The following is a 14,987-nucleotide window of genomic DNA, read 5'->3' as shown; positions in this document are numbered from 1 at the left end:
CTCGGTTACTTTTCTTAACTCCCTTCACCTTCCAGATAATGGTTTTTTACTTATCTTTCAAATATGTTTTAAAACACTGTTATTTATCAGGCAAGGGAATACATCCAAACCGCCTAATGCTTGTCTATATGTGACCTCTGATTCTAGCCCCTAAGTGATGGGCATGGAGCCCAGATTTCCCCGGGGAAGATTGTGCCCAGTATTTGGATACTGCATTTGGATTTGGGTTAAAAAAAAAAATTTACAATTAATCTTCATGGGGGCAAAAGGGATTTTGTGAAATTCTCAAATCATTGCCTCCGTGGAGAGGATGCGTAGGTGGGGGTGGGCAGTGGAGCCTCTCCCTGCACGCTGGAGAAGCTCAGTGTTGGAGCTCAATGCCGGCTAGTGTGACATCGGGATAGGAAAATGACGAGAAAGTGACATGGATGCAGCAGTCTGGCTGCAGAGGCCCCGTGAGCGCACGATGCAGGAAGCGAACAGAGTGGTTACAGAGAAATGAAGCAAGGTGCTTAGCATCCTTTTAGGTCTCACACTCTGGGGCTCTGTGAGGCGCCCAGAAAGGCAATCATATGTATTTTAAAAAGGATGACATTTATCTTGACGGTGCCCTTTCAAGCTTTGGCTGTGGCTTCCCTGGTGGTAGAAGGGGACAGGACGGTCCCTCATGTGACATTCTAATAGAGCAGGAAGGGGGCTAATCCAGCGGGTGACATCCCAGGGTCCCTTCCTCCTTGGCGGACTCTAGTCATTTTAAAGAACACCCACCAGACCACCACGTTCTGGACACTCTTCTGCCTTATTGTGGGGTGGAGTGCTGTCCCCAAGCGGGAGATCTCAATTTTTCCAAAACGCCAGGTGAACACCCCCCCGTGGTCTTCAGGGTCCTCTGCCTGCTCTGTCCAGGTTCTTGGTGGTTCTTGCGAAGCCGGAGTATGGACTGTCCTTGGTTTCTTCTCCAGCCGTCGCTCCATAGCTGTGAAAGCCTGTCTAGAACCGGTGGGTCCACCGTGAATCATCCCTCGGACGGTTAAACTCTAAGTTTGTGGAACGAGGCCCATGGCCCTGAAGTGGCCTCTGCTTCCTGGTGTCCTTGTCCTCCTCTGCCAGGATGAACCCCTCAACCTCTTTCTCCTCTGTGAACAGCACCATTTTAGACTTGGGTCCATTGTCCCCTCTGGGTCTTGGCTCACCCAGAATCCACGTGTCTCAGAGGCTCGGGGCAGCTGCCAAGAAGGGGCTCTCCATTCATCCATGAGCCCAAAGATCTCTCCAACCCAGATCATCCAAAGTCATGGGACTGGCTTCTTTTCATGTCAAGTCCTTCTGCCCCTAAAGATGGACTGAGTCTCAATCCGGTTTGGGTGGGTTCTCCACACCTTCTTCCTGTGGCTTATCTGCCTAATGCTAGATGAACACCACACAGTTATAAATACTCAGGTCAATATATATATGCAGGTATAGATATATATATTCTGGTCACTGTTTTACACTTTAACAAAGAAAACCACTAGCCTGCTTGTTCTATAATTTGCGCCACCCCGACTCCCATCTGCCTGTGGTGTAGCTGGCAGGAAATGTGAGCCACTGAGTCCCACGGGGTGCCCACCTTACGTGGCCCCATCGCACTGGCCAACAGTCAGTTTCAAAGCCCCCTGCTCATGCAGACTCTTGAGGGCCTTGAACTCCAAGGGCATGGTGTGGGGGCTGGCCTGGGAGGTGTAGCCATACTTGAGGCTGTCGTAATAGTGGTACTTGACGGGGTTCTGGTTCTGATCTAGTGGAAAGGGCCAGAAGCCGTAGAGGTAGATCTGGTTGCAGAAACGTGTGGCCAGGGTGTACATCAAGAGACCAGTGGTGGGTCTCTTGATGTGGACCTTGTTGGTTAGCCAGTATCTGAAAAAAAAAAAAAAAAAAAAAAGAAAGAAAGAAAAAGAAAAGAAAAGATAAAGAAAGAAAAAAAAAAAAAAAGAAGAGAAAAGAAACATGAGTTTGTGAATCATCCTTTCCAGGAAGAGGACAATTTTAACCTGTCCAGCAGTCTGCCTTGTCTTCACCACTCCAGGAGCTGCAGAGACCAATCCAGCCACAGACCCCTGGTTCCTTTCACAGAAGACTGACTACCTACCTTTATTAAGAAACACAACTGTTCCCTATGCTGTGAGCTTTCACATATATGATTTTTATGGAAACATGAGGAGCCTGTTCGGAGGTACAGACGCAGCAGAAATGAGGCACAGAGACAAAAGGGGCTTGTCCCATGTCACCTTGGTAGAAAGGGCAAGACCTTGACCTGGACTCAGGCCTGTTGAAGTCTAAAGTGGGAACGGGCAAACTTTTTCTATAAAGAGCCAGCTGGCAGATATTTTTGGCTTTGCAGTCACGCTCCTGGCCTCTGCTGTGGGAGCACGAGAGAGCCAGCCACAGAGGACTCATGTGGGCGTGGCAGCTTGCTGCTGCAGCCGCTGCATGCAGACCCCCTATTACGGGGCGGCTCTTATACGGTGCCCCCCCCCATCTTCCCTTTGTGGAGGGTCCCATGGTGCTTCCCTCTGCATGTCACCATTCCTGACTCCAGCAGAGACTTCCTTGTCTCGCGTCATAGGATTTCCTTCCATCCCCGCCTGCAGGACCCCCACCCTCTGATGCGGGTTGCCCACTTCTGACCATGGGTGGCTGCCTTGAGAGTTGAGGAGACACCAGAGGGTGCTCTGCCTGGTGAAACCAGGTTCTGCCATGCTCTCTTCTCAAGGCCTGTCGTGGCACTTGGTGTATCTCCGTCTGAAATGGGAGTTCCCACTTCCTACCTAGGAACCTGGCAGGGCTAATAAGAGGAGCTATGGAGAACTGGGAAGAGCACGGCGTTGGGCTAATGGACACCAGTGCTGGAGGAGGCACTGAGCTACCTCTGCACATAGAAGGCCTCAGTTTACCTTAACCAAGACAGCATTGAGGAAGAACCCATCTCCATTCCACAGACGAGGAGACAGAGGTCTGGGGAGCTACCAAATTTTAGACCTGCGTTTCAAGTGACAGTTCTGTTAACAGCTACCTGCATGCCTTTGGGCTGGTCACTTCTCCCTGCTGGACCTAATTTTTCACATCTTTGTGATGATGGGCCATAGACTAGGGGATCTCCAAGTTTCAACACAATCTAGACCTTTCTCCAGAAGCGGGAAAACATCCATTTTCTTTGCCACCATTTTGGCTTTCCACCATGGTTCTTCTGCTTGGATTTAGAACTCACTGGGACGTGTGGTTTAACCTCTTTATTTCTCATAAAAAGCTTCTGCTAACCCTGTGCTGAATCCCTTTAAATGTAATGCATATGCCTTGGTGGAAAAGATGGAGTTCCTTACTATCAGCTCCTCACTACTGTGGATCCACACCAGACACCGGCCATGTTTTTCTGTCCTCAAACTCTATGTGCCTCATCGCACCTGGTCCACCTGCCACTGTGAAGAACATCCACTCCCCAACCCCAGCGCGGCTCCTGAGGACACCTCAGCCCAGTGACAGGTGTGACTTTATAGTCAAACGCACCAATTAAATTCACGCCAGAAGCAAACGTATGCCAGGCAAAACATTTACATATTGCTGAAAGTTGAAACCGTCTCATATTCTTCACAGTGCAGGGGTAGGGGAAGATTTTCTAGAAGTTCCAGCACGCCCTTCCTCTTGCAAGTGCTTCTTTCTACCGACCCAAAAATGAAACACCAAGACATTCCAGAAAGTTAACCTGAAATATTTTTTTTTTTTTTTGGAGATTAGCCTTTGAAACAGACAAGGTTATAGATTCCTAGTAACCCATATAATTGTAGTAAATAATGTAATATTTTATATAAGAAACACATTTCAGGGACCCTTCACCCCAGCCTGTGAACATGATTCTCGGAGGCACTGTGCCGACCTCCCGGAGAGCCCCTAGACAACCAGTCTTTTGTCGTAAGCTTGTCAGTTGAAGACCACTTTGCTTGCTTCTCCTCCTGTTTCATTCTGTCTGGGCCAAGAAACTTCCCTGTGGGTGAATTTTTCAACCCAGAATCAGATGGAGGGGACAAAGGCAGGGAGCAATACAACGGCTCCCTTAACCACAAACACAACTGGGAAGTAATAGGGAAAAGCCTGTGTGGACACCCCGCAGACCTTCATCATTTCTTCCCTGAACTGCTGAGAGGCTTACTCCCAGCTGATATGCGGAAGGCACGGTGCTGGCCCAGGGGGGTCCGTGGTTGAGGCTCATGAGATAAGATGCCCTTCCTGAGATCACTTGCACACTGTAGGTTCAATGCGGCTGAACTGAGCTTGGGAAGGTGCTGAGAGGCAAAGGCAGGGAAGTGGAAGGAGGAAAGAACCCCAGGAGAGTAGCAGCCAATGTTTGGATCACCCCACACATCCTTGCAAAGTGCTCATCCACCTTGGTTTAACTACCTGTGATGATGGGGAACTCACCCCCTCCTAAAGCTAGTCCATTGCATTTTCGGTTCTAACTCAATGCTTCTCGACCAAGGCTGTACACTGAGTCACCTGGAGCTTTAAGAGGACAGATCCTGAGTGCAACCTCCGGGTGTAGGCTGGACGCTGGGATTTTTAAAACCTCCTCCAGTCATTCAAATGTGCATCCAAGGTTAAGAAGCCCTGCTCTCACTGGTGGGTGGTTCTGCTAAGAATGAGGTATATTTAGAGAAAATATGGGCAAAGAGAAAGCCTCAGGAATAGTCATCAAGTTTTAAAGACGATTGAGCCCGGGGAACTTGTCAAGCCCAGTGGCCTGGCAGGAGGTGTAACTGAGTGAGCTGGGAGCTGGGATGTGTGTAGGGAAAACCAGTGCCTGGCCTCAGGGTTGCCAAGGCAATAGGGAGGATCCCACGGTGCTGTGGCATCTAAAGGGGTAGCCAGTTTTATTGTTGTCCAGTATAGTGGTGTCAAAGTGTGTATAAGAGAGCTGGATTTTTATGCCATTTCTCCCAATTTTTGAATGTTGGCAACTAATTAAAAAAAAATTAGAAAGATCATGTGAGGTCCTGTTGGGTGAGTCAGCAGACCATATGTGTGGGTGATCCACGGGCCTCCCAGATTGTACTTGTTCTCTTGTTTCAGGTTTCAGAAGGAAAACAGGAGAGTCCACGGAGACAGGCCCGAGTAGAGGCACTCCTCGAGCTGCTGGAAGGCTTAGAAAAAACGTGGTGTAGCCTCCCCACTCCTGGTTTTAGGCCTTTTCCACCCCATGGTGATTCTGAGCCGGCTGTTGACCCTCCCGAGGGACATGCAAGCCACTGCAGTGTCCCTGCCTGAGAGCACAGCGCTACTTGCTCCCTGAGCAAATTCAAGCCCTAACACTGGTCACAAATGCCTTATTAGGGATTTGTGGTTTGTTTGTTTTCCTATTGTAAGGCCTTAGCCTGAGAAGGCGTACAGAAATGAATTTCTTTTCAGGACATCAGTGCTGTGCTCAGAGACGCTGCGGAGGGAAGAGTTTGATCTGTGGGAGGTCTGAGGTTACTCGGACACATGCTGTGCCCTACCTGCAGGTGGGACTTTCCTCCTCGTGTCCCCAGGGTGAACTGTCTTCCCCTCCCCACCAAAACTAAGCACATGAATTACATCTTCCTGGAAATGTTCCTTTTGTTCCGCCCTCTTCTTCCTAGTTCATGCTGAGGTAATCACTTCCACCTATTATCATGAACTTGGCTTCTACTTCTGCTGTTGTGCTTATCAATCCGGCCTGATAATTCATCCCTGTATGGGTTGGCCTCCTACACAGAACAGTGCTGGCATCTCCCCGGGGGCAAGGGTCATGCCTCACACTCCTGGTAGGGGGTTCAGAGGCACCTGCCTCCCTGCACGGTGCAATCAGGGCACTGTGGCATGGACAGCAGCACTCAACACTCCATGTGCCCTCCTACATCTCCCAGCATTCCTTGCAATGGGGCGGTGGTCACGTGACCAGTTCTGGCCAAGAGGCTGTGACAGGAAGTGTGTCCTTTGGGGGTCAACCTTCTCCTCTGCCTTAGGGACCCTCCAAGCCTCCCGTAAAGACGGTGTCAGCCTAACAAGGAAAAAGCCTAGATCCCTGGATCACCGTCTGGAAGAGAGCCAGTGCCGACCTGCATCACACTTCCCATGAACGAGAAATCAGCTTGTTGTGCTAAATCGCAAGGGGCTGGGGGATTGTTACTGCTGCGCAGCCTAGAACCACTATCATCCAGGGTTCGGGGTGCTCAGCAAAAGTCTGACTCACATGGAATTGAAAAATAGGAAAAAGTCAAAAAAGAGGAAGAGGGAAGCCAGCATGGCACACAGGTTTGTACCTGTGGCTGGGAGGGACAGGGAGAGAGGGGCGCAGCCTCTTGGATCTGCTGCCGGCTTTCCCCCAAGAACCAATCACTGGGAGGGGTGTTAACAGCCCAGGAGGCTCCAGAATGAATGGGGAGCTCAGTGGCATGGAGGGACTGACTTATTTCCCATCCCGGCACCACAGGTGAACAAGAACACTCCTGAGCCATGTCTGCCTGGGACGCGGGGGCGCCGTTTAACGAGCAGCTTGTAATAGCAGCTGACTGAGTTACGTGGGAACAAATCACCCTTGATTTCCTTTCTATCCCCCTCAGCCACTCTGGCCAGCTTGGAGACTGTGTGTGTGGCCAACTTGTAGATGATTTCCTTCCTCAGGATAACAGCTGGGTGTTAAAACACAAACTAATTAATTTTGCCTTCCCAAACGAGGTTAGCTGGGTGCATCCGGGACGTTGTATTGACAATGCACCTTTAATATCCCAGTCTTGAGATTTTAATTAGAAGGCAAAGTAATCTTAAAGAAGGCAGTAATTATTTTCCAAATTGGTTATCCCAATTGCCAAGACGATTAAGCGCCGTATTTTATGAGCATGGACAGCTATAGACAAGGATCTCCAAAATCATCTCCAAAGCACGTTTGTCCTTCTTTCTGAATTCCTGTGCTCGGTATGTGGCAAGAACAGTGGCTGCCACTGTGGGGAAAAAGGGACCAAAAGGGCCTTCTCTAAGATGCTAAAAGCACTTTGTGGAACATAGCTCATATTGTCCCTTAAGGAGCAGGAATGCCTTACAGGTGGTTGCCATGGCACACTTGGGGACACTTTGTGCAAGATGAGCAGCAAAGTCGGGGACGGGACCCTCAGACCCCTGGTCTCCCATTATCCACACCAGCAGCCTGGGCTCTGGTCTGGGGGTCCATAGCCCATTGCTGTCTTTTCCTTGGGAACACTGCCTAGGGCTCTTGTCTCCTGGGGGAACATCTCAGGATGAGACTGCCCAGCTTTGTGAGCATGGAGAGCTGGGGGTTTTGTCTCAAAATTAGGGGCTGGAGTGCAGAGCTGACCAAGTCCTGTTGATGCTTGAGGTCGATTCCTGGTCCCTAAGCCTCGTTGCTTACCCAAACCAGTGTCCTTCACTCAAGTGAACAAGGTTGACTTGAAGGATGACCATGCCACCAAAAATTCTCCAGGGACTCTTAGAGTCCCGAGAACAACACCCAGTGGCTTTGGCCGGGCTTGGGAAGCCCTTGTGACCTGGGGCTGAGATCCCTCCCAACACCTGGCTCTCAGATCCACACACTATAAGGACCTTCTTGATTCCTACCAAGACACCACCAACTCCCAGCTCTCCTGGCCAGCAACTCTGTCTTATGGTCTCAGCTTTGATGTCACTTCCCAGACCTCCCCAGATGGGTCCATTTTACGTTGTTCTTTTCCAATCACAGCACTTATCATACTATGCTATCATTATTTACTTGTCTTTCCCCTCCTCTACAATGTACAATTCTGTGAGCCAGTGGACTGACTTCCTACTCCTTATATAACCCCAGATCTTCATAGCTCATGTGCAAAGTGGGTGCACCACAAATCTCTAGTTTATGAAGCCAGGAGTGAAAATGAGCAAGCAGAGGCTAGTGTCCCCTTGGGGGGCACTGGCAGAAGCCAAGGAGGCTGACTTTCCTGCAGACCTGCAGGTCTGCACATGGGAAAGGCAGGCTAGTGGTGCCTTAGAAGAAAGGAGAAAAATCATGATAGCTGATAACTTCAGAGCTTTCTCCTCCTACATGGGTGGCCCCTGGGGGAGTCAAGAGACTATGACTCACTCACAGGGATCACCTCTGGCCCAGCAGGGTTTCAGAAAGTCCACCTCTTGTGGGCTGAAAACTCATGGCTGGTTGGATTCTGGAATATAAACTGATGCCACTCCAAACAGGAAAAAAAAATTATAATTAACCTCATTTATAATGAAAGGAACCCAATTCCCCACAACAATCAGATGGCATTTTCCACTGGATTCGCACAGAGAACAAGTGTTGGTGACCTACCACGCTGGTGAGCTAGTGAGGCTATGGGAAAGCAGGCATTTTCAATCATGGGAGGTGGGAGTGTAACTTGGTACCTGCCTCTAGGGAGGGCAATTTGATAACCTCTATAAAAACTAATGATGCTTACATGCATCTCTTTTTAGCAATGGCATGCCTAAAAGTGAGCCTCTAGATGTACATATGGGTGCAGATGTCGGTATAAGATGATCACTGTAGCACTGATTATACTAGCAAAAGATTGGAAAAACCTGCGATACCCACCAACGGCTTCTGCTCCCATAAATTATGGTCCAGACACTGTGAAGGAGAGCAAGGTAGCGTGCTTTGATGTGGAATAATTTCCAGAATTTAGCAAGGTATGATGTTTAAAACATGCTTCCTTATGTGTAAAAGTGGATATTTCTGGAAGAATACACACAGAAAACCAGCGTAACAGGCTGCCTCTGTGGAGGAGGGCTTACTCGCTCTTCACTTTAAATCCTTTATACTGTTTGGATTTTTCTTTTTACTATGTGCATTGCTGTTTGAAAAAAAAATTGAGACAATCTATGAAAAATGATGAAATGCCATCTGTGCCTTAATACCACAGACCTCCCTCTTTTTCTCTATGTAACACTGTGGTGGGATATACTTCTGCACTCTGTGTCCCCTGGAGGAGACCAGAACCCGGCTCCTGGACTGAATCTGGGGACATGCTCTTAGGACCATACGATGGTCATGTCTGGGAGGAGGGTGCTCCAACCTGCGTTGGTCTCGGCTCTGATTCTGTGCACCCTGCTTACTCTCTTGCCCGTCCAGTGTGCAGGTTTCTGCTCCCCACTGCCAGACAGCAATGCCCACAATGCTGATCTGCGCTCCAGCCCTGGCAGGGATGCCTGCTGGACCACTGCCATCCTAGGGCTGACGTTCAGCACGTTTGGTGCCTAATTAAGCACCATTTCACAGGCTTCCTCTGCACCAGGCCTGTGGTCTGGGCGGCTAAATGGGCCAGGCAGCGGGCTGCTTTCCTGCCCGAGGGCCACCCTCTCCATGGGTCACAGCCTCCCCTATTGTTGTAATTGAATCTGAGCCATTCACTACCATCTGCAGACCAGAGTTTTCCCCTTCCTGCAGCCATATTCAACTGCCGGGGTGTCCTTCCCCTGGGCTGTTTGCCTCCCTTGCCAACAGACAGCCGGGGCACTGTGCCACTCTTGCAGGCTGGCAGAACCCAAAGCCCCCTGGAAATAAGATTCAAAGGGTAGGCTCTCTCTGCCCCACACTGCCCCCTCCCTGCAATGCCCTGGCCCCATAAATGCCCCAAAGTGTCAGGAATCTCCAGAAGACCCAGTGGTTAGAGGGTCTGCTGGCACAGGTGTGATGAATCAAAGAATCTCTGAGTGGAAAGGGTGGACCGTCTAGCCCAACCATTATGGGTTGAATGATATTCCCTCAGAATTCATCTGTGGAGGTCAACCTCCAGTACCTCAGAATGCGACCTTATTTAGAGATAAGGGTCTTTACAGAGGTAAGCAAGTTAAAATGAGGTTGTTAAGGTGACCCCTATTCCAACCCAACCTTATAAGCAGGGGGGATTTGGAGATACACAGGCACACAGAGAGAATGATGGAGCTGGTCCTCCACAAGAGAAAGGCCTGGAAGAGAGTCTTCCCTCAGCGCTCTGAGAAGGACTTCTAGCCTCTAGATCTGCAAGACAATAACTTTCTGTTGTCCATTTAGGCCACCTGGCCTGTGGTCCTTTGTTACAGCAGCGCTGACAGACTCATACACTAACTCTGTAGGATGCAGAGTTCCCAAGTCATGGCCCAGCAAGGAGCATTCACTGCTGCCTGAACAAGAGGCAACCAAGCTCATTTCAGAGAACCTTATTTGTTGGAATGCTCTTCTCAGCACCCAGATGAAGTCAGAATCCTCATAGATCCCTTCTCAACCTTGGCTCTACATCTGGAGACTTGCAGTCCAAATCTGTGAGCCGCTCAAGGGCAAAGGCCTTGTTTCATTGATTTTTGTGTTCCCCCAGCACAGGCCCGGGGCCTTCTAGGTTATAGCAAATAAATATTTGTTAATTGAAGAAAGATTGCTCCCATGCTCCTTGGAGACTTCTCTCCCCAAACCTTTCGACTTTCGAATTTCTCTGCCACTGTGGTCCCTCTCCAGCCTGGGACCCAAAACTTCTCCAGGTCAGATTTGACCAAGGTCATTGAAGACCTTCTTGAGTCTCAAAACATTATACATCCATCGCCATGATCTAAGATCATCTTATCCCTTTGAGAAACCCCATGCCTGCTGCTGATTGGTATTGTTCATCACACCTGTACAATTGTTTAGAAACTAAGCACAGGATCTTGCATTCATCTGTATTAAATTTCTCCCTCTTAGATTAGCTCATTGTTTCAGTCTATCAAAAGAAGTTTGGATTCAACTCTGAGGCACCAATTATTAGGAATCCCCCCAAAGTTGTGTCTTCTGCAAACTGGCTAAGGAGACCATTGGTGCCTTCACTTAAGTTATTGGTAGAAATGGGGACAGTTGGCAGTACAGGAACCTGGTGGTGTGTTCTTAGAGACCCCCACGAAGTCAACCTTTAATTAATTAGTCATTTGGGTATCTGTGGTCAACAGACAGTGGCCAGTCTGTCAAGGACATGAGAAGGGGCATGGCAGTAGACACAACTGAAACCCATACACATGGGTTTCATCCTCATGATGAAACTCCTCATCTGAGTTACCTGGTCTCTGAGCCTGTTTCCTTGTGAGTAAAATAGGGATAAAAATAGTATCTATCTTTCAAGGTTTCTCTAAGAAGATGCTTAACATTTGCTCCCTTTCACTCCCTGAAATGTCACAGTTCTCCATGCTGCTCAAGAAATATTTTGTCGAAGTATCTGACTTGAACCAACATATGAAAATGACTACACCGATCCTGGGTCTACCTGTCTACTACCCTCCTCAGAAGAGCAGACTGGGGCAGTGTACCCTGCGGTTTTCCCATGAGGACATCTGGTGTTGGATATTTGCTTCTTCATCTTCAGATGTTCCTGAGCCATTGCACTGAGAGCCATTTTGAAACTCTGGCTTGGGTTGACAACAAGCTCACTGGAGTCCATCTTTTCCTCATGTTTAGAAAATTGGGGCATGATTTGGGGGAAGATCAGGGCCAACTACTCAGTGGTCCTAGTGCATGATATCTCCTGAGATATTAGTAGGTCTTGGTTTTGTTGAGGTTCTCAAACTTACACTGTACATCAGAATCACCTGCAGGGTTTGTTAAGAGGTAGATTTCTGGGCCTTGAACCTGCAGTTTCTGATTCAGTAAGCTTGGGTTGGGCCTGAGAATTTGCATTTATACAGGTACCCAGGTGATGCTGATGTCGCTGGTCAAGGGACCATGTTGAGAACCACTGGTTTAGGGCAACGAAATGGGATTATACGTAATGATACCAAAGGCTTTGTCATGCTATCCAGGTAAAAGACAGCTCTCCTTTGCTGAGAAGACAGGTGAAGAAGACGAACCAAGAGTCTCGTTCCCTTTTGTCTTTTGTAGCCTCTACACCGCCTGCGCTTAACTTTTTGGTTCTTTTCACTTGAACCATAAAATGCAATTTCTGTTTTTCTTTCTTTTTTTGGGAGGGAGGGGTGGACGGAAAGGGAGAGAGAGAATCTTAAGCAGCCTCCACACTCAGGGCGGAGCCTGACGAGGGGTTCCTCCTCATCACCCTGAGATCATGACCTGAGCTGAAATCAAGAGCCAGAGGCACAAATGACTGAGCCACCCAGTTGCCCCCTTTCTATTTTTTCTTAATATTTTCATAAGCTCACATTCTGGCTTTGGCCTTCTGACATTGTTCTTCTAGGGTCCCTGTCATTCTTTCCTGGTTATTGTCACAGGGGCAAATGGGTGGTGATCAGGACCAAGGGAGGAGTCCTGAATCTCTCTCACGAGCCATGCAACCTTGCGCAAGTTTCTTACCACCCGAGGCTCACTTTGCTGTCTTCAGCATAGAATGCTGGTTCTCGTTCTCTCATTACATGACGTAACGCTTAGCATGGTGTCTAGCATAGCCATGTTAGGGATGGTTATCTGTGCCCCTCCTCTATTCTCCTACATGTCCTTCTTCAATCTGAGGTCACTGGGGACCCCCTGATCAGTCACTAGAGGCTCTCTGAGTATCAGGCACTATGCAGGAGAGAGGAATGCAGCACAAAGTGGCAGTATCCTGGCCTCAAGGCACTGACGACTTGAACAATGAATAATAAGAAGTAGGTTAATGACCACAAATGTGTAGGAGACTGTTTAGCCAGGAGAACGGAAACTGTGTTCCGGTGGTCCCTTCACATGAAGCCTGGCTCTACCACGTGCCAGCTTGTAGTACTAGACGGACTTAATACGACCAGCACTGGGCTCTAAAGTGATTTATGTAAATGATTTCATTTGGTCCTCATGACAAGCCTATTTGCTGTTACTAGAACATCTCACAGTTTTTTTTCCCCCATGAATGGATGGACTGGGGACACTAAACCAGTCCTAGGAGCACAATGACTTGTATGTGGACATGTTTGGGCATTTCAAGCCACCCAGCTGCATTCAGAGTGAGTGGGCACACAGCTGCTATTGGGGACGGCTGCTTTCCTTTGGAAAGATGGCTTGGCTGTGAAGGAGCAGCCAAGCAGAGGAGGGAGGCAACGGCCAAGGCAATGTCAAGGGGCGAACAACACTGAGAGCCTCAATGGGGGGTTCCACAAGACTGTGTCAAGCCTCAGATGCCAGAGGGTGTTTGATGGGACCCTAAGATGTTCTGACCTTTCAGCTTGTTCTGCCTGGTGGGAACACTGTCCCAGACTCAGAAGAACTGCCGTGCACCCTGGGAGTCCTGATACACTGCTGTGTGGTCTCCTCACAGCACTTCTCTGGTGGGACAGCACCTGCCCCACTGAGCTGATGGGGGCCCCAAATCCAGAACTGGCTGGGTTTGAATTTGCTGCCTCTGGTGTCCTGGCTAGAGTGAGGTGCTGTGCTTCAGTTCCTGGTTGTGCCCCTTACTGGCTCGGTGGCTTCCTACTCATCACCCAACTCATCTGGGCGTCAACTTCCTCCTTTGCAGAATGAACACACTAAGATGCCTCAAAGGTGATTCCCACTTGACATTCCCACCAGCAGGCGCAAGGGTTCCGATTTCCTCACATCCTCACCGATGTGTGTTATTTCCCACTTTTTTGATAGCGTCCATCACCGACACGTGTTATTTCCCACGTTTTGATAGCGTCCATCCCAGTGGGTGGGAAGTGGTAACTCACTGCGGTTTTGATTTACAATTTCCCAATGATGAGTGATGTTGAGCATCTTTTCATGTGCTTATTGGCCATCTGTATATCTTCTCTGGAAAAAAAGTCCTCTGCCCATGTAAAAATTAGGTTGTTTGATTATTTATGGTGTTGTTGAGTTGTACTCAACATATACTCCGGATATTAATCTCTTATCAGATACATGATTTGCAACTATTTCCCCCCATTTTATGGGTGGGTTCCCCCCCGCCATACTAGATTGGCTTTTTGGTGCATGACAAGTTTTAGTTTTAATGAAGTCCCTTTTAACTCCTTTTCTCTTTCATTTCCTGTGTTTTTGGTGTGATACTTAAGCAACCATTGCTAGACCCAAGATCATAAAGATTTTCTGCTACATTTTCCTCTAACAGCCAATTACTTCTAATCGAATGGTGCACTTCAAAGTGGTCAAGATGGGTTACTACCGAATAACAAGTTGGCAAAGATGTGGTGAAATGGAATAGCACGTGTCGGGGAAAATGTGGAGAAACTGAATCCCTCATGTGCTGCTAGTGGATCGCAACATGGTGCAGACACCATGGAAGGCGGATTGGAGGTTCTTCAAAAAATTAAAAACAGGACAAGGATATGATCCAGCCATGGAAAGCAGAGTCTCAAAGAGCTATCTGCCCATGCATGCTGACCGCAGCACTATTCACAACAGTCAAGAGGCGAAAGCAACCCAAATGTCCAGCTATGGATGGACAGACAAACAAAATCTGGCACACACGTACAACAGAATATTATCCAGTCTTTGAAAAGAAGGCCGTTCTGACACAGGTTATAGCACGGATGGACCTTGAGGACGACACGTTAAGTGGAATCTGTCAGTCACAGAAAGGCAAATGCTGTAGGAATCTCCTTGAAGGAGGTATCTAAAGTAGCCAAATTCATGGAAACCGCAGTAGAAAGGTTACTGTATCATGGGATGGAGGGAGGGAGGGTTGGGGAAAAGGGGACTTGTTATTTAATGGGTGTAGAGTTTCAGATGTGCAAGATGAAGTTCTGGAGACTTGTTTCACAACACTGGGAATATACTTAACTACTGAGCTGCACAGTGAACAATGGTTAAAGTAGTAAATTTTATGTTGTGTCTATTTTACCGCAATAAAAATGTTTACCTCCTCCACTTCATAGAGGGTTTATTGAACAATAGATTTTTAAGTATGGAAACAAGATTATTCTGTAAACTACAGTCTACATTGGAACTCTGAGGTGAAGACCTCCTGACAAGAGAATCTAACTTTTGTCCACTCTTCTACTACAGAATCCTTTATCCAATTGAGCCTAAATATACCCTCCTCCCTGTGGTTTCACCCTCCGGT

At 48.3% G+C, this 14,987-nt stretch overlaps 1 protein-coding gene across 2 annotated transcripts in view; it reads right to left on the bottom strand.

Annotated features, from left to right (window-relative positions):
- Nucleotides 1-1,610: 1,610 nt before the first annotated feature.
- Nucleotides 1,611-14,987, bottom strand: part of ST8SIA2 (ST8 alpha-N-acetyl-neuraminide alpha-2,8-sialyltransferase 2) — a gene marked incomplete at both ends in the record, with an annotated part of 62,688 nt that continues 49,311 nt past the window's right edge. For both annotated transcript variants that reach the window (XM_080808979.1, XM_080808980.1), the window contains one exon: nucleotides 1,611-1,896. In XM_080808979.1, the coding sequence (XP_080665105.1) occupies nucleotides 1,611-1,896 (286 nt within the window). The remainder of the gene's footprint in view (nucleotides 1,897-14,987) is intronic.

The sequence above is a fragment of the Martes martes genome (genome assembly GCF_963455335.1).
Source record: "Martes martes genome assembly, chromosome: 7".
NCBI lineage: Eukaryota > Metazoa > Chordata > Mammalia > Carnivora > Mustelidae > Martes > Martes martes.
The sequence above is the reverse complement of the archived record's forward strand: the minus strand, read 5'-3'. Positions and strand labels throughout refer to the sequence as shown.